Raw genomic sequence first — 20,034 nt, 5'->3', positions numbered from 1 at the left:
GTGTATGAGGTGTGGAAATCTATGGTCTTGTGTGCAGCAATGGGTGGAGGGGATTTTTACACAGCCATGTCACGGTCTTTCTCGAATTAAGAGAATGGACCGTGTTAGACATTGGCCTGGGCAGTCTATGGACTGGGGCCTTACTAATATAACGGGGCCGCCTCTCTGGCTCATAGACTAATATATCTATATAGTCTCCGTAGCGGATCGTCTTACACCACCCCTATGGCAGTGATGGCAAACCTATGGCACGGGTGCCAGAGGTGGCACTCTGAGCCCTCTCAGTGGGCACTCAGGCTGTTGCCCCAGCACAGAATTCACCAGACAGGACTTGAGGGATCCTCCTGCAGACCCAGGTAGTCCAGGACGTGAGCCACTCTGGGTCTGAGACTGCAGGAAGAGAAGGTGTGGACAAGGTCAGATTATCATTGGAACCATTGAAGCTCCTGCTCTTGGCCCCACAATTCTTCCTGTTCATTGGGTTGTCAAGGGAAGTTCCAATGGCAATCTGAATTTTCCAACCTTCTGTCAACGATATTGTTGTCCTCCGGACCGTTGAAAGCTGTGGAATAGCACAGAGCAAGAAGATTTTAATAATTTAATGCTAGAATAGCTGTGTTGGCCCTCTGCAATAAATAAGTGGGTCTGGTTTGCATTTTGGGCACTCTGTTTCTGAAAGGTTTGCCATCACTGCCCTATGGGAGACTCCTGTTCACCGAGTTCCTCAAGGAATGAGCTTACGGGTGTGGCCCGGGGGGGTCGGAAAGAGTTTATGGGTCTGATCTGGGGTATGAATGAGCTTACGGGTCTGATCTGGGGTATGAATGAGCTTACGGGTCTGATCTGTGGTATGAATGAGCTTACAGGGTCTGATCTGGGGTATGAATGAGTTTACAGGGTCTGATCTGGGGTATGAATGAGCTTACAGGGTCTGATCTGGGGTATGAATGAGCTTACAGGGTCTGATCTGGGGTATGAATGAGTTTACGGGTCTGATCTGGGGTATGAATGATCTTACAGGGTCTGATCTGGGGTATGAATGATCTTACAGGGTCTGATCTGGGGTATGAATGAGCTTACAGGGTGTGATCTGGGGTATGAATGAGCTTACAGGGTGTGATCTGGGGTATGAATGAGCTTACAGGGTGTGATCTGGGGTATGAATGATCTTACAGGGTGTGATCTGGGGTATGAATGATCTTACAGGGTGTGATCTGGGGTATGAACGATCTTACAGGGTGTGATCTGGGGTATGAACGATCTTACAGGGTGTGATCTGGGGTATGAACGAGCTTACAGGGTCTGATCTGGGGTATGAACGAGCTTACAGGGTCTGATCTGGGGTATGAACGAGCTTACAGGGTCTGATCTGGGGTATGAACGAGCTTACAGGGTGTGATCTGGGGTATGAACGATCTTACAGGGTGTGATCTGGGGTATGAACGATCTTACAGGGTGTGATCTGGGGTATGAAGGATCTTACAGGGTGTGATCTGGGGTATGAATGATCTTACAGGGTGTGATCTGGGGTATGAATGATCTTACAGGGTGTGATCTGGGGTATGAATGATCTTACAGGGTGTGATCTGGGGTATGAATGATCTTACAGGGTGTGATCTGGGGTATGAATGATCTTACAGGGTGTGATCTGGGGTATGAATGAGCTTACAGGGTGTGATCTGGGGTATGAATGAGCTTACAGGGTGTGATCTGGGGTATGAATGAGCTTACAGGGTGTGATCTGGGGTATGAATGAGCTTACAGGGTGTGATCTGGGGTATGAATGAGCTTACAGGGTGTGATCTGGGGTATGAATGAGCTTACAGGGTGTGATCTGGGGTATGAATGAGCTTACAGGGTCTGATCTGGGTATGAATGAGCTTACAGGGTCTGATCTGGGGTATGAATGAGCTTACAGGGTGTGATCTGGGGTATGAATGAGCTTACAGGGTCTGATCTGGGGTATGAATGAGCTTACAGGGTCTGATCTGGGGTATTCTGGGGTATGAATGAGCTTACAGGGTCTGATCTGGGGTATGAATGAGCTTACAGGGTCTGATCTGGGGTATGAATGAGCTTACAGGGTCTGATCTGGGGTATGAATGAGCTTACAGGGTCTGATCTGGGGTATGAATGAGCTTACAGGGTCTGATCTGGGGTATGAATGAGCTTACAGGGTCTGATCTGGGGTATGAATGAGCTTACAGGGTCTGATCTGGGGTATGAATGAGCTTACAGGGTCTGATCTGGGGTATGAATGATCTTACAGGGTCTGATCTGGGGTATGAATGAGCTTACAGGGTCTGATCTGAGGTATGAATGAGCTTACAGGGTCTGATCTGGGGTATGAATGATCTTACAGGGTCTGATCTGGGGTATGAATGAGCTTACAGGTCTGATCTGGGGTATGAATGAGCTTACAGGTCTGATCTGGGGTATGAATGAGCTTACAGGTCTGATCTGGGGTATGAATGAGCTTACAGGGTCTGATCTGGGGTATGAATGAGCTTACAGGGTCTGATCTGGGGTATGAATGAGCTTACAGGTCTGATCTGGGGTATGAAGGAGCTTACAGGGTGTGATCTGGGGTATGAATGAGCTTACAGGTCAGATTTTGGGTATGAATGATTTTATGGGTCTCAATGAGTCGAATGATATGAATGAACTTAAAAGGGGTTTTCCAGCTAAAATGGGGATCCAAACATTCACAAAAGTAAATAAATCCATAGTCACCCTCATCAATCCTGTGCTGTACGATGGTGCCCGGCGGACTGTATTTCCAGGCATTTCTTGTGTCAAGACACCAGGAAGTAAAGACCAGTGGGGACCCGAGCAGCGTCAGAAACACATCTGTGAGGTTGAGTGAAAAAAATATTGTGTTAGGACCCTCACAGGGAGCAGTTCTCAATAATAGTTTTATTTAACTGGAAAGCCCCTTTTAAGAGTTTGGTCTGGGGGCTGGTCTTGAGTTCAAGGGTCTTGAAACTATTTAGGAATTCTTTATTTTTGTCTTGTTGGCTTGAACCCTCAACCAGACCCCAGACCCAGGTTCTCAGACTCTTCTATATATATAAAAAAAAAATCATATCCGTGTTTGAATAAAATACACAAGTAAAATCTGCAGCACAGTGATTGGGCACCTCCATCACACGCTACCGTTTCTTTATGGATTGCTCATCATCTGGATGCCACCAAGTCGTGGTCCAAGGTCAACATCCAAAGCCAACAACCCTCTCAAAGTAAGACCCGTGCCGGTCCAATAGTAGAGCTTTGCTCAGACTAATATCTTTAGTCTTGATTATTTCACCCCAAGAATGTTTAACCCTTCTGCAGGTGTTATGCTGACCAAGGACTGTCCTACTACCGGGATTACCCTTCACTACGTCACTGCTTTGTTATGTACGGAGCTACGTCAGGTCTCATACGGAGCAAGATTCGATCAGTAGCTCCTTGGAATCAGTAGCCGCTGACAGGCAACAATGTATCGGAGATGAGATTTTCTTCTTATTCTACCAGACAGCTGTGTATAGACCGTATATGCCGACTGCATTTTATGGACTTCAGACATCCGGTATCATCCAAGATGCCATCTACCGGATGATTACAGTAAGGCACCAAAGTCCCATTGGGAAGCACAGTCTGACCATGTCATAGATTTTAGATGGTCTCCTCACAATATTCAGCGTGGAAAACATGGTTTGCTACACGGTCGTTATCTTACAGACTGAACGGCAAGACCAAGAACTGGAAAATATTCCAAGATACTTGTACAGAACCACCAAAGTGTTCTGGAAGAGATGAGCTCAGAACAAATAGATCCATCTGCTCAGCTTTTGGATACAGCTTTGGATGTGGACGGAGTATACAGCTGGATCTAAGACTAACAATTTACTTGCGTGATGTAGAATTACAACTTCTCCCAAGTGGAAAAAGTTATGGCACCCCAAGAACAAAGTAGTCCAAAATATTCCCCAGAGCCCATCACACATGTATAGAGCGTGGCACACATCCGTGGCAGGTGCAGGATCCCCGGCCATGCAAACATCAGGACCTTCATATATTTCTCCATAAAATAAACAAAAAGTGACAAGGACTTCAAACAAGTGACCTTTCCAGGCGCCATCACTGGAAGAAGCAGATGGTGGAGTCTCCCGAGGAGACCTGATGTATAATTCACAAAGTGAAGACTTCCAGGTAGTCTCCTTTCATCTCCCCCGCTACGCCACTTAACACCGACATATGATAATTGCCAGGATGGGTTTTTGTGTGTGTGTGTTAATTAAAATTCATTACTTTCTATTCAGCTGATCAGATTGTTTGAACCAGCAGCGCCAGGAACATATGCAGACACTTATTAAACATCATTGAGTGGAACAGGAAGGCGTCGCCGAGACCGGAGGAAGGGAGGAAGGCGTCGCCGAGACCGGAGGAAGGGAGGAAGGCGTCGCCGAGACCGGAGGAAGGGAGGAAGGCGTCGCCGAGACCGGAGGAAGGGAGGAAGGCGTCGCCGAGACCGGAGGAAGGGAGGAAGGCGTCGCCGAGACCGGAGGAAGGGAGGAAGGCGTCGCCGAGACCGGAGGAAGGGAGGAAGGCGTCGCCGAGACCGGAGGAAGGGAGGAAGGCGTCGCCGAGACCGGAGGAAGGGAGGAAGGCGTCGCCGAGACCGGAGGAAGGGAGGAAGGCGTCGCCGAGACCGGAGGAAGGGAGGAAGGCGTCGCCGAGACCGGAGGAAGGGAGGAAGGCGTCGCCGAGACCGGAGGAAGGGAGGAAGGCGTCGCCGAGACCGGAGGAAGGGAGGAAGGCGTCGCCGAGACCGGAGGAAGGGAGGAAGGCGTCGCCGAGACCGGAGGAAGGGAGGAAGGCGTCGCCGAGACCGGAGGAAGGGAGGAAGGCGTCGCCGAGACCGGAGGAAGGGAGGAAGGCGTCGCCGAGACCGGAGGAAGGGAGGAAGGCGTCGCCGAGACCGGAGGAAGGGAGGAAGGCGTCGCCGAGACCGGAGGAAGGGAGGAAGGCGTCGCCGAGACCGGAGGAAGGGAGGAAGGCGTCGCCGAGACCGGAGGAAGGGAGGAAGGCGTCGCCGAGACCGGAGGAAGGGAGGAAGGCGTCGCCGAGACCGGAGGAAGGGAGGAAGGCGTCGCCGAGACCGGAGGAAGGGAGGAAGGCGTCGCCGAGACCGGAGGAAGGGAGGAAGGCGTCGCCGAGACCGGAGGAAGGGAGGAAGGCGTCGCCGAGACCGGAGGAAGGGAGGAAGGCGTCGCCGAGACCGGAGGAAGGGAGGAAGGCGTCGCCGAGACCGGAGGAAGGGAGGAAGGCGTCGCCGAGACCGGAGGAAGGGAGGAAGGCGTCGCCGAGACCGGAGGAAGGGAGGAAGGCGTCGCCGAGACCAGAGGAAGGGAGGAAGGCGTCGCCGAGACCAGAGGAAGGGAGGAAGGCGTCGCCGAGACCAGAGGAAGGGAGGAAGGCGTCGCCGAGACCAGAGGAAGGGAGGAAGGCGTCGCCGAGACCAGAGGAAGGGAGGAAGGCGTCGCCGAGACCAGAGGAAGGGAGGAAGGCGTCGCCGAGACCAGAGGAAGGGAGGAAGGCGTCGCCGAGACCAGAGGAAGGGAGGAAGGCGTCGCCGAGACCAGAGGAAGGGAGGAAGGCGTCGCCGAGACCAGAGGAAGGGAGGAAGGCGTCGCCGAGACCAGAGGAAGGGAGGAAGGCGTCGCCGAGACCAGAGGAAGGGAGGAAGGCGTCGCCGAGACCAGAGGAAGGGAGGAAGGCGTCGCCGAGACCAGAGGAAGGGAGGAAGGCGTCGCCGAGACCAGAGGAAGGGAGGAAGGCGTCGCCGAGACCAGAGGAAGGGAGGAAGGCGTCGCCGAGACCAGAGGAAGGGAGGAAGGCGTCGCCGAGACCAGAGGAAGGGAGGAAGGCGTCGCCGAGACCAGAGGAAGGGAGGAAGGCGTCGCCGAGACCAGAGGAAGGGAGGAAGGCGTCGCCGAGACCAGAGGAAGGGAGGAAGGCGTCGCCGAGACCAGAGGAAGGGAGGAAGGCGTCGCCGAGACCAGAGGAAGGGAGGAAGGCGTCGCCGAGACCAGAGGAAGGGAGGAAGGCGTCGCCGAGACCAGAGGAAGGGAGGAAGGCGTCGCCGAGACCAGAGGAAGGGAGGAAGGCGTCGCCGAGACCAGAGGAAGGGAGGAAGGCGTCGCCGAGACCAGAGGAAGGGAGGAAGGCGTCGCCGAGACCAGAGGAAGGGAGGAAGGCGTCGCCGAGACCAGAGGAAGGGAGGAAGGCGTCGCCGAGACCAGAGGAAGGGAGGAAGGCGTCGCCGAGACCAGAGGAAGGGAGGAAGGCGTCGCCGAGACCAGAGGAAGGGAGGAAGGCGTCGCCGAGACCAGAGGAAGGGAGGAAGGCGTCGCCGAGACCAGAGGAAGGGAGGAAGGCGTCGCCGAGACCAGAGGAAGGGAGGAAGGCGTCGCCGAGACCAGAGGAAGGGAGGAAGGCGTCGCCGAGACCAGAGGAAGGGAGGAAGGCGTCGCCGAGACCAGAGGAAGGGAGGAAGGCGTCGCCGAGACCAGAGGAAGGGAGGAAGGCGTCGCCGAGACCAGAGGAAGGGAGGAAGGCGTCGCCGAGACCAGAGGAAGGGAGGAAGGCGTCGCCGAGACCAGAGGAAGGGAGGCAGGCGTCGCCGAGACCAGAGGAAGGGAGGCAGGCGTCGCCGAGACCAGAGGAAGGGAGGAAGGCGTCGCCGAGACCAGAGGAAGGGAGGCAGGCGTCGCCGAGACCAGAGGAAGGGAGGAAGCCTTCTCGGAGATCAGAGGAAGGAAGCCATCGCGCAGATGTCAAAGAGAAGGATGGTTTCAGGAGGAACAGATTGGGCCCTACAATACCTCTACTGATGTGGTGTGTTCAATTCTTGAACACGCCACACCGCTATTTTCGGGACCCTATGATCTCTGCTAGCAAATAAAGATTTGCTTTTAAATGCAATGTAGAAAATCATTAAGGGGGGTTAAAAAGGGTCTCTGGAGAGCTACAACCCCAATAGGACTGAATGGAGGGCCAGTGCTTATGTTCACACAAGACCTTGTTTTCATGATCAGTGGGGGTCCCAGTTATCACAAATTTTGGGAATAGCCCCTCCATACAGCTTGGAATCCAGTCTGATACAATGTATAAGCGTAGGTAAACTGCAACCGATATTGATGCCCCAGTATTACGAGAGACTGGATCCACTAGGAATAATCCGTCAGCAGAGAGAAGCATCAGGTCAGCCTGACAATTACAAGGTTACATCAAGGTTACAATTGTAACTATAGGAATTTCAGACTTCTACATTCTACAAATCCTTTAGTGTAACAGACTGAGCGCTCGGTACGTGGCTCACACACACAGCAGTTTCTGTAGCCCGAGCGAGTAAGGAAGTTCTTCTCGTAAACGATTTAGGACCAAAAATAAAAAATTTGCGATAAATTAAAAAAGTAAAGAAAAAAATCTCACCCCTTTTAGTTTTTTTTTCTACACATACACAATAAAATCTCTAGGAGTGCGGCTCATCTGGTTCTGTGTTCAGGAGGAGACGTTGTGTAGCATCACGGACGCTACCGGCCAACATCTACAAGATCCAAGTCGCCGACCCAATATCTCATCCCCCCCCCCCGTCAGGGGGCAGGTTAAAGCCGCCACCCCTGATCAAATCTGTAAACGCCCACTTTTATGCATAATTTGGGTCGGCAGTAATGGGGTCTCGACAGTTTTTTTGACTTCTTCGTCAACACAACATGAGTTTGGATCGGATGGAAAGTTCCCGCTTGGGTCAAAGACGGGTCCCTGCAGCGTTGGCTTCACTTCAATAATGTAACAAGTGGTGGGTGCCTGCTTCTCTATATTTGGATGATGCTCTATTATGTGTACCCAGACAGTCCATCATCTATACCTGATGCTACAGGTGCTGCTCTGTCCTGGAAGGATCTCTGTTGTTCTATTTGGGAGAGGGTGGTGCCGGTAATTCCGAAGAACCTGCCACCGCTCATCTCTGGGGGAACCAGAAGGAAGAACTGCAGAGCCCATCATTACCCCTATTTACATCACCCTGTGTAGGATATTCCAGGCCATCCCTACCCCCCCGTACACCAGTCCCTGGTAATACATGTGCAGTGTAGTAATGTCCTCCATATATACAACACGGGAATCACAGGAAGAGAAGAAAGAGGGAAATCTCAGCACACGAGGACATTATGTGAGGTCATGTCCCTCCACCATGAAGACGATGGGCGAGGACAAAGATCAGAAATATAGAAAGATATAACAGAACTCCAGGTACTGACAAACCCCAACCACAGCCCCAACATTTTCATTTATCACTGTGTGTATTATCCCTGTACTGTGACATCACAGTGTGTATTATCCCTGTACTGTGACATCACAGTGTGTATTATCCCTGTACTGTGACATCACAGTGTGTATTATCCCTGTACTGTGACATCACAGTGTGTATTATCCCTGTACTGTGACATCACTGTGTGTATTATCCCTGTACTGTGACATCACTGTGTGTATTATCCCTGTACTGTGACATCACTGTGTGTATTATCCCTGTACTGTGACATCACTGTGTGTATTATCCCTGTACTGTGATATTACTGTGTGTATAATCCCTGTACTGTGACATCACTGTGTGTATTATCCCTGTACTGTGACATCACAGTGTGTATTATCCCTGTACTGTGACATCACTGTGTGTATTATCCCTGTAATGTGACATCACTGTGTGTATTATCCCTGTACTGTGACATCACTGTGTGTATTATCCCTGTACTGTGACATCACTGTGTGTATTATCCCTGTACTGTGACATCACTGTGTGTATTCTCCCTGTACTGTGACATCACTGTGTGTATTCTCCCTGTACTGTGACATCACTGTGTGTATTATCCCTGTACTGTGACATCACTGTGTGTATTATCCCTGTACTGTGACATCACTGTGTGTATTATCCCTGTACTGTGACATCACTGTGTGTATTATCTCTGTACTGTGACATCACTGTGTGTATTATCTCTGTACTGTGACATCACTGTGTGTATTATCCCTGTACTGTGACATCACTGTGTGTATTATCCCTGTACTGTGACATCACTGTGTGTATTATCCCTGTACTGTGACATCACTGTGTGTATTATCCCCTGTACTGTGACATCGCTGTGTGTATTATCCCCTGTACTGTGACATCGCTGTGTGTATTATCCCTGTACTGTGACATCGCTGTGTGTATTATCTCTGTACTGTGACATCGCTGTGTGTATTATCTCTGTACTGTGACATCGCTGTGTGTATTATCCCTGTACTGTGACATCACAGTGTGTATTCTCCCTGTACTGTGACATCACAGTGTGTATTCTCCCTGTACTGTGACATCACAGTGTGTATTCTCCCTGTACTGTGACATCACAGTGTGTATTCTCCCTGTACTGTGACATCACTGTGTGTATTATCCCTGTACTGTGACATCACTGTGTGTATTATCCCTGTACTGTGACATCACTGTGTGTATTATCCCTGTACTGTGACATCACTGTGTGTATTATCCTTGTACTGTGACATCACTGTGTGTATTATCCCTGTACTGTGACATCACTGTGTGTATAATCTCTGTACTGTGACATCACTGTGTGTATTATCCCTGTACTGTGACATCGCTGTGTGTATTATCTCTGTAATGTGACATCACTGTGTGTATTCTCCCTGTACTGTGACATCACTGTGTGTATTATCCCTGTACTGTGACATCGCTGTGTGTATTATCCCTGTAATGTGACATCACTGTGTGTATTATCCCTGTACTGTGACATCACTGTGTGTATTATCCCTGTAATGTGACATCACTGTGTGTATTATCTCTGTACTGTGACATCACTGTGTGTATTATCTCTGTACTGTGACATCACTGTGTGCATTATAAGTGCCCTGCTGCTTTATCAGATTTTCTGGATGCCAGAATCACACAGATGTATCTGCATACAGGGAAGAATATGACAATGTTCTTAAACTCCACAATGATAATACATTATTAGGAACAAGGTTCTATCTGTCACAGATGCGACGCTCTGCAGCCCCCACAATGTGCATGCGCGGGTGCTGCGCCTCTATTCTTACTTACTTGGTGCTGACTTGCTTTGGCCAACTGGCGATTGGCAGATTCTACATGAGACTCCGCGGCCTCTACATTGGCTTCAATGCTATCTGCAAATTCAGGACAGAGCGTTAGAGGTCGTCCCATCTGCCCCAGTACAGGGCAATTACCCTGCAGCCACCCCCACAGCTCAGGTAAGGGGGGCCACCCCCCCCGCAGCTCAGGTAAGGGGGGCCACCCCCCCCCCGCAGCTCAGGTAAGGGGGGCCACCCCCCCCCCCCCGCAGCTCAGGTAAGGGGGCCACCCCCCCCCCCCGCAGCTCAGGTAAGGGGGGCCACCCCCCGCAGCTCAGGTAAGGGGGGCCACCCCCCGCAGCTCAGGTAAGGGGGGCCACCCCCCGCAGCTCAGGTAAGGGGGGCCACCCCCCGCAGCTCAGGTAAGGGGGGCCACCCCCCGCAGCTCAGGTAAGGGGGGCCACCCCCCGCAGCTCAGGTAAGGGGGGCCACCCCCCGCAGCTCAGGTAAGGGGGGCCACCCCCCACAGCTCAGGTAAGGGGCTATCCCCATCATTATATCCAGGAGAAGATTTTTAAAGAAAAAAACTATAAAAATTCTATTTAAAACAGGTTGGGGAGGGGGAAACAATGTTTAAGTAGATATTAGTGAAAAAAAATGATACATTCAAGAATTTTGACTGCAGCTTTGGATGCAAATGGAGTAGAAGATGTTTTGCAAATCAAAATTAATGCAAGAAAAGAAAAGCAAAATGTGCAGAAAGTTCCAACAAGAGACTGAAAAACAGTCTCTGCCGGAGCAGGTACTTACCTACACTGTAACCTTGATCATGCACAATGGACGCCAAATCTTTCATTATCTCATTGACATTGAGCATATCACTCTGGAATAAATAATCATCAGCCAATCAGAGAAAAATGTAATAATCAGATCAGTAAACACACAAACGGCATGATGGGAATCTGAATGCAGCTGTGGATGTGACTAGAGCACAAGTGGCCAGAGAGTAAGAGTTCTCCTTACAGAGACTTTGCCATTGCAAGCCTTACAGGTGTGTGGAGACTTATAGCCATTGATGCACCACTAGGGGATTCTGGGAAATATGCAAATACATTTTCCAGGATGGGATCAGGAAAATCCCATCTCTATAAGCTACCTTGTAAGGCAGCTCCATTACCATCAAGCATGACTTTCAAGAAGACTAATGACATGAGTTGGCCTTAGACCAAACCAGTCTCCCCAGTATCACTAGAAGGTGGGATTCACAGTCGTCTCATCAGAAGAGGGCAGAATCTGCAGGGTCAGCGAAGTCGTGTCATTAGGATACAAGATGTGATGCATTGTGGATGCAGCTGTGGATGTGCTTGGAGCAGGACATAAGATGTGATGCATTGTGGATGCAGCTGTGGATGTGCTTGGAGCAGGACATAAGATGTGATGCATTGTGGATGCAGCTGTGGATGTGCTTGGAGCAGGACATAAGATGTGATGCATTGTGGATGCAGCTGTGGATGTGCTTGGAGCAGGACATAAGATGTGATGCATTGTGGATGCAGCTGTGGATGTGCTTGGAGCAGGACATAAGATGTGATGCATTGTGGATGCAGCTGTGGATGTGCTTGGAGCAGGACATAAGATGTGATGCATTGTGGATGCAGCTGTGGATGTGCTTGGAGCAGGATATAACATGTGATGCATTGTGGATGCAGCTGTGGATGTGCTTGGAGCAGGATATAAGATGTGATGCATTGTGGATGCAGCTGTGGATGTGCTTGGAGCAGGATATAAGATGTGATGCATTGTGGATGCAGCTGTGGATGGGATTGGAGCAGGATATAAGATGTGATGCATTGTGGATGCAGCTGTGGATGTGCTTGGAGCAGGATATAAGATGTGATGCATTGTGGATGCAGCTGTGGATGGGATTGGAGCAGGATATAAGATGTGATGCATTGTGGATGCAGCTGTGGATGTGCTTGGAGCAGGACATAAGATGTGATGCATTGTGGATGCAGCTGTGGATGTGCTTGGAGCAGGATATAACATGTGATGCATTGTGGATGCAGCTGTGGATGTGCTTGGAGCAGGATATAAGATGTGATGCATTGTGGATGCAGCTGTGGATGTGCTTGGAGCAGGATATAAGATGTGATGCATTGTGGATGCAGCTGTGGATGTGCTTGGAGCAGGACATAAGATGTGATGCATTGTGGATGCAGCTGTGGATGTGCTTGGAGCAGGACATAAGATGTGATGCATTGTGGATGCAGCTGTGGATGTGCTTGGAGCAGGATATAAGATGTGATGCATTGTGGATGCAGCTGTGGATGTGCTTGGAGCAGGACATAAGATGTGATGCATTGTGGATGCAGCTGTGGATGTGCTTGGAGCAGGATATAACATGTGATGCATTGTGGATGCAGCTGTGGATGGGATTGGAGCAGGATATAAGATGTGATGCATTGTGGATGCAGCTGTGGATGTGCTTGGAGCAGGACATAAGATGTGATGCATTGTGGATGCAGCTGTGGATGTGCTTGGAGCAGGATATAACTTGTGATGCATTGTGGATGCAGCTGTGGATGTGCTTGGAGCAGGATATAAGATGTGATGCATTGTGGATGCAGCTGTGGATGTGCTTGGAGCAGGATATAAGATGTGATGCATTGTGGATGCAGCTGTGGATGTGCTTGGAACAGGACATAAGATGTGATGCATTGTGGATGCAGCTGTGGATGTGCTTGGAGCAGGACATAAGATGTGATGCATTGTGGATGCAGCTGTGGATGTGCTTGGAGCAGGATATAAGATGTGATGCATTGTGGATGCAGCTGTGGATGTGCTTGGAGCACTGGACATGATTATGCGGTGGGCACATGTCTGCTTGTAGCCCCTCGGGGGGTTTGCGGTTTGGTCCCGGGGTCAGCGTTAGAGTTTCCAGCTGCAGTTTTATAACAATAACAATCGTTCAGCGAGCGCCGGGGGCAGAGGGCACTGCACAGACCCAGACTCTCCAGAACCAATTAATCCCGCAGGGACTCAGCAATGAGATCCTCCAGCCATGAGGCAGTGAGTAATAAAATAATGTAACCCTCAGAGGGGCCCCGGGGGTCAGGGAGTGCGGCCCCTGCACAGGGATCTCCTCCGTGTAGCAGAGACGTGTTTGTCATTAGCTTCATTTATTAGAAGGATCAGATGTGACTATGGCTAATGGGATAATCCACCAGAGTATATGAGGAGAGGAGCTTCAGATCAGTCAGTGAAGGGTGGAGCGGTCCTATATATGTCCTAATAGAGAAGAGCTGCAGGGTAAAGCACTGGGGAGAGAGACAGAAGTGTGACTCTGATGAGCTTGGGGTAACTTGCTGATTGGGGATAACGGATTGGTGGGGTCAGAGTGTTGGGAACTCCACATATCACATAGATGGGGGTAGGTAGGATGTAGCCCAAATAATTGGAGGTCTATGATGCAAGTAGCAGAGTGTTGCGTGCGGCTATCTCCAACAGCACCATAGAGACGAATAGATCAGCAGGCGCATGTGTCACCAGCTTCCCTCCTCATCTGTACAAAACTGACCCCCATTTTCAAGATCTGTGGGGGGGTCACATCACTGGGACCCACACAGAACAGAAAGTTATCCCTTATCCACTTATTGGGATCGGACAAACCCTTTAAGTTATGATGGGGCAGTAGGTGGAGTTCAGAACAGGGAAAGCAGTGGTGAAACTTTGGACTATGAGCATGTGGCACCTGTGTGTAGCGTTCTATTAATGAACCAGGAGGCTTAGGATGAACAATACTTACAAGCCTCCTCCGTCAGAGTGATGGCCCCATACTCTGCACAGAGAAGCCATGAAGGTATCACCGGTGCGGATGGAGGGGGCACAGGACGCGCTTTGGTCGCTCTCATATTCCATAGTAATTTTAGTCTCACTACCTAAAACTTTTTTTTTGCTTGATCCTCAACTTTCTGCCCTCAATTCCTCCACCTCGTAAGAGGGGACGGCGAGATGTGAACCTTCGGGTGGATAGATTCAATTTTGCTTGTAGATTGAATTGCGGATTCTCTGCGGCTGTAAATCTCCGGATGTGGCGGCTGTGACAAGGGCTCTCGACAAATGTCTCCGTGTCAAGTGGCGGCCTTTTTGTCAATGAAGCCGGAGAGAAGAAAAATGAGGTTGAACTTCATTCCGGATCTGTGCAAGTGGAGGGGGGTGGGGGGCAACTATCCTGAAGGACGGGGGCCGCAGGAACGGATCAACCTGTGAGCATGGGAAATCACGCCGCGTCCAGCACATGAGTGCGGGGATTATATCTGTCACACTAGAGAGGGAGGATAGTAACTGGTGATAACAGCGGAGGAGGGAAGAGCTGCACCCGGTGTTATGTCCTGTCCCTGGAGAGATGTGTAATCACACCTCACACTGCTGTGCTCTGTGCTCTCTGCAGCCAGTGTTATGTATGATCCCTGGAGAGATGTGTAATCAGACCTCACACTGCTGTGCTCTGTGCTCTCTGCAGCCAGTGTTATGTATTGTCCCTGGAGAGATGTGTAATCAGACCTCACACTGCTGTGCTCTGTGCTCTCTGCAGCCAGTGTTATGTATTGTCCCTGGAGAGATGTGTAATCAGACCTCACACTGCTGTGCTCTGTGCTCTCTGCAGCCAGTGTTATGTATTGTCCCTGGAGAGATGTGTAATCAGACCTCACACTGCTGTGCTCTCTGCAGCCAGTGTTATGTATTGTCCCTGGAGAGATGTGTAATCAGACCTCACACTGCTGTGCTCTGTGCTCTCTGCAGCCAGTGTTATGTATTGTCCCTGGAGAGATGTGTAATCAGACCTCACACTGCTGTGCTCTGTGCTCTCTGCAGCCAGTGTTATGTATTGTCCCTGGAGAGATGTGTAATCAGACCTCACACTGCTGTGCTCTCTGCAGCCAGTGTTATGTATTGTCCCTGGAGAGATGTGTAATCATACGTCACACTGCTGTGCTCTGTGCTCTGTGCTCTCTGCAGCCAGTGTTATGTATTGTCACTGGAGAGATGTGTAATAAGACCTCACACTGCTGTGCTCTGTGCTCTCTGCAGCCAGTGTTATGTATTGTCCCTGGAGAGATGTGTAATAAGACCTCACACTGTTGTGCTCTGTGCTCTCTGCCACCAGTGTTATGTAGTGTCCCTGGAGAGATGTGTAATCATACCTCACACTGTTGTACTCTGTGCTCTCTGCAGCCAGTGTTATGTATTGTCCCTGGAGAGATGTGTAATCAGACCTCACACTGCTGTGCTCTGTGCTCTCTGCAGCCAGTGTTATGTATTGTCCCTAGAGAGATGTGTAATCAGACCTCACACTGCTGTGCTCTGTGCTCTCTGCAGCCAGTTTTATGTATTGTCCCTGGAGAGATGTGTAATCAGACCTCACACTGCTGTGCTCTGTGCTCTCTGCAGCCAGTGTTATGTATTGTCCCTGGAGAGATGTGTAATCAGACCTCACACTGCTGTGCTCTGTGCTCTCTGCAGCCAGTGTTATGTATTGTCCCTGGAGAGATGTGTAATAAGACCTCACACTGCTGTGCTCTGTGCTCTCTGCAGCCAGTGTTATGTATTGTCCCTGGAGAGATGTGTAATCATACCTCACACTGTTGTGCTCTGTGCTCTCTGCAGCCAGTGTTATGTAGTGTCCCTGGAGAGATGTGTAATCATACCTCACACTGTTGTACTCTGTGCTCTCTGCAGCCAGTGTTATGTATTGTCCCTGGAGAGATGTGTAATAAGACCTCACACTGCTGTGCTCTGTGCAGCCAGCGTTAGGTGTTGTCCCATCATACCTTTATGTATTTTGTACTGTAAAGTATGGATTTACTTTTGTGGAACAAACAAGGATTAAGGATCAGTCTCGTCATACGGTGTCTCCATGTTTAAGAGCATTTGGACTGAAAGGCGACTCTGCTGCGACCAGAACCTCTCATTATGGTCTCCTCGCTGTTACTGAGGAGCAGGTTCTGTGGGGAGAAGTGGCTACAGTTCATTTCAGGGATGAAAGAAAGTTTCATTTATTTTGGTCAGCGTCAGGGTAACATTATGTTCGTTGACAAACTGGGTAAAGACTGAACCTAAAGTGTGTAAAGTATTCAGTGAGAGGCGATGGAGGAAGTGTCAGGGTTTGGGGAATGTTTTCTGCAGCAGAAGTTGGATCTCTCATACAGTTACATGGCAGAGTGAATGTCAGAACCTTCTAGAACAGTGGTGGCGAACCTATGGCACGGGTGCCAGAGGTGGCACTTAGAGCCCTCTCTATGGGCACCTGTGCCATCACCCCAGGGTAGAATTTGCCAGACAGGACTCAAGGTCTCTTGCAGTCCCAGGCAGCCCAGGACCCTAGAAGGAAGCTACAATGATAATCCAAACTTCTTCTTCTTTCTACTGTATTGGTGTCCTCAGGTGCCTATACAATTTATACCTGTGACAGAGCAGGGAGTAAGAAGTTACTGTTTAAATTGTCACATTGGCACTTTGTGAAAAATATGTGGGTTTTGGATGTAGTTTGGGCACCCGGTGTCTAAAAGGTTTGCCATCACTGTTCTAGAACATGTGGTTCTTTCCTTATGTTCTTCCCTCTAATTATCACCACAATTATCACAATCATTAATAAAGGATTTCTGTTGATACTTTGATAATTTAGTTCTGTTCTAGTGGCAGGTGTAAATGTATCAGAACTGTATAGCGCACCATGAGTACACCACGATTCCTCCCCTCATACCTCAAACTTCTTTACAGCCTCCTCTTTCTGACGGATCTGCTCGAGGTCTTCATCTGTGATCTCAGACAGGTCCTGGCTCTGGTTCTGCCACTGTTCCTCACCACCATTAAAGATATTTTCATCATCCGCAATATCTGAGAAGGGGGTCCGAGGACTCTGCGGAAGGAAAGAAGGAAGGTCAATCAATGTCGGAGGAAACCATGGATCACACAACCCCGGAACCAGCAAGTCCATCAACAAGTCCAAATGGAGTCTTATTGGTTCTGAAGATGACCTAGGGGTGTAAGGGTGTAAGTAGGGCATATTATCCCGGAGAACTGCATCAGGGGTATGACCCAAAGCTAGCGGTATGGTACAGAAGCTAGTACTGACTCTTCCGGTCACTAGTGACATTCCCTACAGATATTGTACCCCCCTATATACCGGGCAGTGGGGTCACTAGTGACATTCCCTACAGATATTGTACCCCCCTATATACCGGGCAGTGGGGTCCCTGGTGACATTCCCTACAGATATTGTACCCCCCTATATACCGGGCAGTGGGGTCACTGGTGACATTCCCTACAGATATTGTACCCCCCTATATACCGGGCAGTGGGGTCACTGGTGACATTCCCTACAGATATTGTGCACCCCTATATACCGGGCAGTGGGGTCCCTGGTGACATTCCCTACAGATATTGTACCCCCCCATATACCGGGCAGTGGGGTCACTAGTGACATTCCCTACAGATATTGTACCCCCCTATATACCGGGCAGTGGGGTCACTGGTGACATTCCCTACAGATATTGTACCCCCCTATATACCGGGCAGTGGGGTCACTAGTGACATTCCCTACAGATGTTGTACCCCCCTATATACCGGGCAGTGGGGTCACTAGTGACATTCCCTACAGATATTGTACCCCCCTATATACCGGGCAGTGGGGTCACTGGTGACATTCCCTACAGATATTGTACCCCCCTATATACCGGGCAGTGGGGTCACTAGTGACATTCCCTACAGATATTGTACCCCCCTATATACCGGGCAGTGGGGTCACTGGTGACATTCCCTACAGATATTGTACCCCCCTATATACCGGGCAGTGGGGTCACTAGTGACATTCCCTACAGATATTGTACCCCCCTATATACCGGGCAGTGGGGTCACTAGTGACATTCCCTACAGATATTGTACCCCCCTATATACCGGGCAGTGGGGTCACTGGTGACATTCCCTACAGATATTGTACCCCCCTATATACCGGGCAGTGGGGTCCCTGGTGACATTCCCTACAGATATTGTACCCCCCTATATACCGGGCAGTGGGGTCACTAGTGACATTCCCTACAGATATTGTACCCCCCTATATACCGGGCAGTGGGGTCACTAGTGACATTCCCTACAGATATTGTACCCCCCTATATACCGGGCAGTGGGGTCACTGGTGACATTCCCTACAGATATTGTACCCCCCTATATACCGGGCAGTGGGGTCACTAGTGACATTCCCTACAGATATTGTACCCCCCTATACACCGGGAAGTGGGGTCACTGGTGACATTCCCTACAGATATTGTACCCCCCTATATACCGGGCAGTGGGGTCACTAGTGACATTCCCTACAGATATTGTACCCCCCTATATACCGGGCAGTGGGGTCACTGGTGACATTCCCTACAGATATTGTACCCCCCTATATACCGGGCAGTGGGGTCACTAGTGACATTCCCTACAGATATTGTACCCCCCTATATACTGGGCAGTGGGGTCCCTGGTGACATTCCCTACAGATATTGTACCCCCCTATATACCGGGCAGTGGGGTCACTAGTGACATTCCCTACAGATATTGTACCCCCCTATATACCGGGCAGTGGGGTCACTAGTGACATTCCCTACAGATATTGTACCCCCCTATATACCGGGCAGTGGGGTCACTGGTGACATTCCCTACAGATATTGTACCCCCCTATATACCGGGCAGTGGGGTCACTGGTGACATTCCCTACAGATATTGTACCCCCCTATATACCGGGCAGTGGGGTCACTAGTGACATTCCCTACAGATATTGTACCCCCCTATATACTGGGCAGTGGGGTCACTAGTGACATTCCCTACAGATATTGTACCCCCCTATATACCGGGCAGTGGGGTCACTAGTGACATTCCCTACAGATATTGTACCCCCCTATATACTGGGCAGTGGGGTCCCTGGTGACATTCCCTACAGATATTGTACCCCCCTATATACCGGGCAGTGGGGTCACTAGTGACATTCCCTACAGATATTGTACCCCCCTATATACCGGGCAGTGGGGTCACTGGTGACATTCCCTACAGATATTGTACCCCCCTATATACCGGGCAGTGGGGTCACTAGTGACATTCCCTACAGATATTGTGCCCCCCTATATACCGGGCAGTGGGGTCACAAGTGACATTCCCTACAGATATTGTACCCCCCTATATACCGGGCAGTGGGGTCACTAGTGACATTCCCTACAGATATTGTACCCCTCTATATACCGGGCAGTGGGGTCACTAGGGACATTCCCTACAGATATTGTACCCCCCTATATACCGGGCAGTGGGGTCCCTGGTGACATTCCCTACAGATATTGTACCCCCCTATATACCGGGCAGTGGGGTCACTAGGGACATTCCCTACAGATATTGTACCCCCCTATATACCGGGCAGTGGGGTCACTGGTGACATTCCCTACAGATATTGTACCCCCCTATATACCGGGCAGTGGGGTCACTAGGGACATTCCCTACAGATATTGTACCCCCCTATATACCGGGCAGTGGGGTCACTGGTGACATTCCCTACAGATATTGTACCCCCCTATATACCGGGAAGTGGGGTCACTAGTGACATTCCCTACAAATATTGTACCCCCCTATATACCGGGCAGTGGGGTCACTGGTGACATTCCCTACAGATATTGTACCCCTCTATATACCGGGCAGTGGGGTCACTGGTGACATTCCCTACAGATATTGTACCCCCCTATATACCGGGCAGTGGGGTCACTGGTGACATTCCCTACAGATATTGTACCCCCCTATATACCGGGCAGTGGGGTCACTGGTGACATTCCCTACAGATATTGTACCCCCCTATATACCGGGAAGTGGGGTCACTAGTGACATTCC

General features: G+C 50.2%; 1 protein-coding gene across 8 annotated transcripts in view; it reads right to left on the bottom strand.

Annotated features, from left to right (window-relative positions):
* The window catches only part of TSNARE1 (t-SNARE domain containing 1), a 209,500-nt gene that overhangs the window by 101,737 nt on the left and 87,729 nt on the right, over nt 1–20,034 (bottom strand). For 4 of the 8 annotated variants that reach the window (XM_072151091.1, XM_072151086.1, XM_072151092.1 and 1 more), the window contains exons 9-11: nt 16,889–17,044; nt 10,936–11,008; nt 10,139–10,221 (exon numbers count right to left, since the gene is read on the bottom strand). In XM_072151091.1, the coding sequence (XP_072007192.1) occupies nt 10,139–10,221; nt 10,936–11,008; nt 16,889–17,044 (312 nt within the window). Of the gene's footprint in view, nt 1–2,733; nt 2,851–10,138; nt 10,222–10,935; nt 11,009–16,888; nt 17,045–20,034 lie in introns of those variants that run through there. The other 4 variants (XR_011855647.1, XM_072151088.1, XM_072151089.1 and 1 more) reach the window with 4 other exon arrangements.

Source organism: Engystomops pustulosus, chromosome 5, assembly GCF_040894005.1.
Source record: "Engystomops pustulosus chromosome 5, aEngPut4.maternal, whole genome shotgun sequence".
NCBI lineage: Eukaryota > Metazoa > Chordata > Amphibia > Anura > Leptodactylidae > Engystomops > Engystomops pustulosus.
This window is presented reverse-complemented; position numbering and strand designations above follow the sequence as displayed.